The sequence below is a fragment of the Pundamilia nyererei genome, unplaced genomic scaffold, assembly GCF_000239375.1.
Source record: "Pundamilia nyererei isolate P.nyererei 1_Seehausen unplaced genomic scaffold, PunNye1.0 scaffold00038, whole genome shotgun sequence".
In the NCBI taxonomy this organism is placed as follows: Eukaryota; Metazoa; Chordata; class Actinopteri; order Cichliformes; family Cichlidae; genus Pundamilia; species Pundamilia nyererei.
Window position 1 is genome coordinate 597,939 of NW_005187439.1, and position 6,000 is coordinate 603,938.

At 41.3% G+C, this 6,000-nt stretch overlaps 1 protein-coding gene across 1 annotated transcript in view; it reads left to right on the forward strand.

Moving 5' to 3' along the window:
- adamts3 (ADAM metallopeptidase with thrombospondin type 1 motif, 3) overlaps positions 1-6,000 on the forward strand; it is a 125,284-nt gene that overhangs the window by 97,906 nt on the left and 21,378 nt on the right. Inside the window, exons 16-17 of the mRNA XM_013910194.1 lie at positions 832-912; positions 4,095-4,258. Coding sequence (XP_013765648.1) covers positions 832-912; positions 4,095-4,258 — 245 coding nt within the window. The remainder of the gene's footprint in view (positions 1-831; positions 913-4,094; positions 4,259-6,000) is intronic.

The following is a 6,000-nucleotide window of genomic DNA, read 5'->3' on the forward strand; positions in this document are numbered from 1 at the left end:
AGCTCAGCCGCACCGATGTGTGCGTGCCAGGACACCCAGAGTGTTTGGCCTGTCTGTCAAATCTAAACGCGAGTAATTACAGCTGCAGTTTTCTCCTGTGAGTGGCGGAATCCGCCCTGCCGGCAAACGTAGCTTGCTTCCTCATCCAGCGACAATTGCTCTGGTTCCTCCTATGCTCATTAAATACGTCTCCCTGTAGGTGATGTTGTTGCTGTTAGACAGTGAAAACGAGAGGAGGGGACATGTGATACTCACTAATGATTTATTTCATTCCAAAGGGAAGACGAGAGGCGCCTTTTCTTTGCCCAAAGGAGCTCGAAATGTGTTTGTAAATGAAACAGAGGACTCTCGAAATGTACTTGGTGAGTCACGGTGGGTTTGTAGGAGGCAGACATCCCTGACAGACAACTTTGCTGGTCTGTAGTTTGAAAAGCTTTTTACCTCCTTCCTTATTGAAACACGGCCGAAGGCTCTCTTCATATACATCCTGTTTGCACAGAGCCAGTGTGAGCAGAAATAAAGGACGATGGGCTTCCTTTTAGAGACTTTCTCATTTGATAACCAAATAGACACGAGTAAACCTTCAGGGCCTGTTTCAATAGAACCTTTTTACATTGAGGAGGAAAGCCAACCAAGCATTTTCTTCCTTCTTTAACTTCTTCAAACATCCTTGTAGAGCAAAGTGAACAAAATGTCTGGAACATGCGGGATGTCAGCCTCAGCAAACCGAACAGATTATCCTTGTATCTGCTTAATGTACCGTTTCTGTCTTATCTTTCCTAACCCCCCCGTCCTGCTTCTGCTGCTGCTGATGCTGCAAACTTGGCAAAGGTTACCTTAAGATGTTTCTCATTCCTCCTGGAGCTAGACATGTGATCATCCAAGAACATGAGGCCTCCCCTCACATTCTTGGTAAGTGTGATTTTCAGAGATGAACACATGTATGAAATCTTAAAAAGCTCTTTGCCATCCTCCTCATGTCTCCTCAGAAGACCGATGGGAAGATTCTGTGAAATCATAGATTTTGCATAATTCATTTCTTGTCACCTCCCAAGTTGAGGAAAATGAATCTTCTCATTTGCATTCATTATTAATCGTCTGCTAGATGAGCGTGCGCTTTCTTTTCTGCAAAATAGGACTAGTTTTTCTTTATTTAGTTGAATTTCCAATAACAACCAAGGACATGTAGAATTAATCAGCCATATTCAGGAATGAATCATAAAGACGTGGCTTGTTATAGGATAAGTTTATTCATAAATGGTGAAAATAACCTCCACAGATGGGATTATGTAGTTACTCTTAGTGCAAGCTAAATAAAATTAATACCTGAATTCAATTTAAAGGTCATGTCCTTGTGCACCTTTGGACTGCTTCCTGCGCTGCTGCTATTTTTAGAAGTTCTGTGTGTCTGTGATTTCATCCTGGAGCTCAAACCTGAGCAAAGTCAAACATCAACTTCTGTCCCCCCAACTCTGATGTCAAGAACAACCCAACAACACAAAAGCAGAAGTAAGGTGAAGAGTCCGTCAGGAGTGCGACCAGCAGCAAACACAGAAGCACGATCAGTGTAGTCGCTGGTTTGATTCCCTCCAACTTTGTCCTCTTAAGAAAATAACATTTAGAAAATTTCACAAAGAACAAAAAAAGAGACATGTTTGTCCCACTGGAGGAGGCCCTTTGTGTATTCTAGACACACAAATGTGAGTGATAAGAATCTGACAAGCTGGCAGTTTGCTGATAACAGCAACTTTAATGAAAACAGTGAAGAACTTTATGATTACATGTCAAATCATACTCTTTAATCCTCGTGCAATACGCGTCTGTCAGTCGAATGATCACATAATGTGTCAACTTTTTCTGATGGAGTAGATGGATCCATCCTTGGTTTTTGTCTTTGTATTGAAAGGTCAATTTACTGTAAGTGAAAAAAGCACGATTTCTGCCTTTAAAATGCCAGTTAGTCAAGTCGCATGTTGGGTCTGGTAGAACAGTTAGTGATAGTGATGACTAAAGGATCCTGTTTCTGAGTCAGACTGAGTTTATGTGCAGCTAGAAGACAGTAAATATGCCAAAAAGGAAAACGACCTCAAAGTGGTTAAAAAGGCTCCAAATGTCAGTATTTGTAACTCAAGTACAAGCAGACTGACAGTGGAGGAAGTCAACTGATCTCACACTAACATAAAAAAATTAAGAGTTAAACTCTTAAAAAAATAAAGAATAAACATGAAAGTTCATAAAACATCGTAAAAGCAGAAACAATATTTTCCTCTTTTCAAAAGGAGCAAAAACCACCTGCTCAGTAAAAAGAGTGGGAGGAGGAGAGGATGATCTATTTAGTGTCTGCCAGGTGATACAGGTCAGCATCGCTCTATTTCCTCAAAGAGCTCTTTGAGGTTAATATTTACACTGACAATTATTTAAACCTGTAAAAGAAGATGAATGCAAGCACAAAAACACCAAAACAAGCAGCAACAACACTTCTGTGTGGAATGAAAAGGTGATGGAAATTATAGAAATAATTTGTGCGTCTTTAAAAAGAGCCTGGCTGATATTTGTACAGCTTGTTTCCAAAAATATTAAAATGTACACAAAATTAGACTAGAAGCAAACAAAAGCTCTTTGCTTAGCACAGAACGAAGCTGTTTGACACCGACGCTACTAAAGGGCCCTAAATAGACATAGAAGATACGCTAAAACACTGAGTCTAAAATCTAGTATAATATTACTGTTACCATCTAAGAAAGATTGAGTACTATGGTGTGCGTGTTTAATTCAGTCTGTCCAACCTCATACGTGCACGCTGCAAAATTGGCTGAAATCTCAGTGACTTTTGAAACAGCTCACTATTCATACGGCACCTCAATGCACAAGGTTCAGCAGCGGGGTAATAGTCCAGTCAAAACGCAGCCTGATTGCAAGCGCGTTTTATCCTACTGAATGGAACAAGTAAGAAAAATGAAATAACTGCATTACAAATGGACTCTGTGTTATTAGAGTTATTGAACGGTGTCTCGTAGAGCCACAGTTGTGTTAGATGTGAGGGTCTGAGAAGTTTGTGCACCTCTCTACCAAACAAAAGAATCAGTGGTTTAAATTAAGGTTATGAAGCAAGACAGTGTACTTAAGGATGGAAGGAGAAGATGATAGATGAGTCTGAATATCCGGGGTCAACCATCCAAAGCAAAGGACAGTGGACAGGAGAGATGAAGAAGAGAGTGCAGGCAGGCTGGACCGGGTGAAGAGATGCTGCTGAGACCCACCATGATGGCACTGAGAAAGAACAGGTGGCTGAGCTGGAGATGCTCGGACAGAACAGGATTATAAATATCAGGGGGACGGTTCACACTGAAGATGATGCTGCAGAGCCAGAGGAAGACCACAGAAAGAGGTTCAAGGATGCAGCGAAGGAGGCTGCAGGATGTTGGAGATGCAGCCGAAACAAGATGATATGATCCAAATTAGCGATTTCACATACTTACTTTAAAGTTCTGTGAACTTTTTCATTTGCCTGCTGGTATAAACCACTAATAGTAGTGTTTTTAAATTAATTATTGAATGTTTGACAATAATGGTGCACTTCAAACAAAATAGCACAGCTGAAACCAGCAGGGACTACTTTCCCTGTTTTAATAGGATGCAGAGCTGATGAGTGGTTGGAGACTGCATCGTTAAAAACTGTTGTAAAGCAGACGGGTGCTGCAGTGGATCATCTTAAATGCTTTTTAAAAGCATAAAGGAAAACTTGAGCAGCAGAAAGAAAGAAATGATCTGCAACATCATGTTAGCATCTTTTACTTGTGTTGCATTTTTCCCACTCGATGCATTTAAATGCATTTATATGTATTTAAAGCATCTGATCAACATACCAGTTTTCATTTTTGTCCTCACAAGTTTTATTATACTATGAGTTTGGCAGTTTGTTTTGCACAGAATGAGGAATAGTTCAGACATGCTTTTGTTCAGGCACGGTCTTTTTCCGAGTGACTGCTCTGAGAGTGCATTTTCTTTCTCTGTGAATAATTCTGATCTTTGTCATCTAGAAAGTAAAGCTATTTCAAGTTTGTCAGCAGCTTATAACAAGTGACTGATTACAGCAATCAAGAACCAGGCGACGGGGCATTACATCCTCAACGGCAAAGGAGAGGAGGTCAAGTCCAGAAGCTTCATCGACTTGGGCGTTGAATGGCATTACATCATCGAGGGCGACGTAGAGACGCTGCAGACCGATGGCCCTCTGCACGACCCCGTGGTGGTGCTGGTAATAACACTTCCTTATCTATCGCACTCATATATGAATTCATTCAGAAGGCTATTTACAGTACTTGATAATGAGCACTAAAACAGTTCATCCCTCCTGCCCGAGTCTCCCAAAATCCCTTTTATCACTTATTTTCTACGGCTATCTGTTAGATTTTAATTATTGAAAATCATTAGTGTTATTTAAATGCACCATATGAGAATGTCTCCAAAGGAAGAGGCTTATCCCTAAGATAAAATACTACTTGAGATAAATTTGAACGAGTCAGTCCCTTCAGTTGTTTTAGACACATTTGCATTTGCTGGGAAGATTTTAATACATGTACAGTATTAAGCTGCTCCCTTCTTTTATTGCTGCGCCTCTCTGTGAGCACGAGGGAAAACAGACACAGTGAAACTGAGATCAGAGTGTAGAGACATCGGCATGACCGTGAAAAACAACAAGACCTAGCAGAGGCTGTCATGGTGCACCAAAACGAAACGAGTTAACGTTGTTTTCGTCCCCAGAGTTACATTTAAATGACTTTTTACAGTAACTTTGGACCTTCCAGTGTTACCGTAATGTTACCTGATCAGAAAAATAACAGGAGTTTTGTGCGATCAAACACTCCACTGTGACTCCTACCAGTATGTACCAGCCACATACTGGTTGCATCACCTCCACCAGCCAGCTCATCTATTTATCCTAGACTGATAGCTTTAGCTGAACTCAGTGCTAGCTTTCACCATTTTGGGGCACCAGCAGATGCACTCGGTTTCACCAAACACAGTTTGCAGTTCACTCTGCTGTCGAGCTGACACTAGCACAGAGCTATCTGCCAAGAAACACAAGAACAACAGAAAATAATGCATTAGGTTGTTTGTTTGTTGTTGCTGTTGTAATTTTTGCATTACTCAAATAGTCTGAGTACTACTACTTTAGTAAAGTACCAACTGTATTTTGCAGCTCCTAACCTCAACAGGTGCAATGACACTAAAGAGGGCTTTAAAAGAGGACCGTTATTATTCAGGTTTAGACAGTTTAGAAAATCGTGGGTACAGTATGAGTAGAGCTCTTATGTAAATCATTTAAAACCAGCAGCAAAATCTTCCAATCAAAACCAAAACTAACAGGCAGCTGATTCACAGCACATATTTGTGGTCATATGATCGTTTTCCTTGGAGCAGCTCTCTGGACTTGTGGATTTCTCCTGCTGAGCAGTGAGTGAGTTACTGTGAGGTGCATCAATCAAACCTGGTAGAGATCAAAGAAAACGTGAACTTGACTAAATCTGCCAGTGAAGGAAAGACCTGACCTCCATCATTTGGTTTACTCTCAGCCAAATACAACATGACTGAAACTTGAACGACTCCACAATGTGAGGTTTGTAGTGTCATATTGGTTCGTCTGCTGCTCGGACAAGCCATGATAATTATGTGATTGAGAGGACAAATTATAAGGATCTGTCACATGAAATGATTCATTTGGAGACATTTAAAGAACATCAGGACTCAACGGAGAGAAACCAGTGACTGCAGAAAATGCAGACGATCTCACGCCCCAAAAAGTGAAGCCAAACCATCTCTATCGCCCCCCGGTGTCTGACTGCAGTATAAGTCATAATCCTTCAAGCTCGGGTCCTCTACCAGAGGCCTGGGAGCTTGAGGATCCTGCGCAGTATCTTAGCTGTTCCCAGGACTGCGCTCTTCTGGACAGAGATCTCCGATGTTGTTCCCGGGATCTGCTGGAGCCACTCGCCTAGC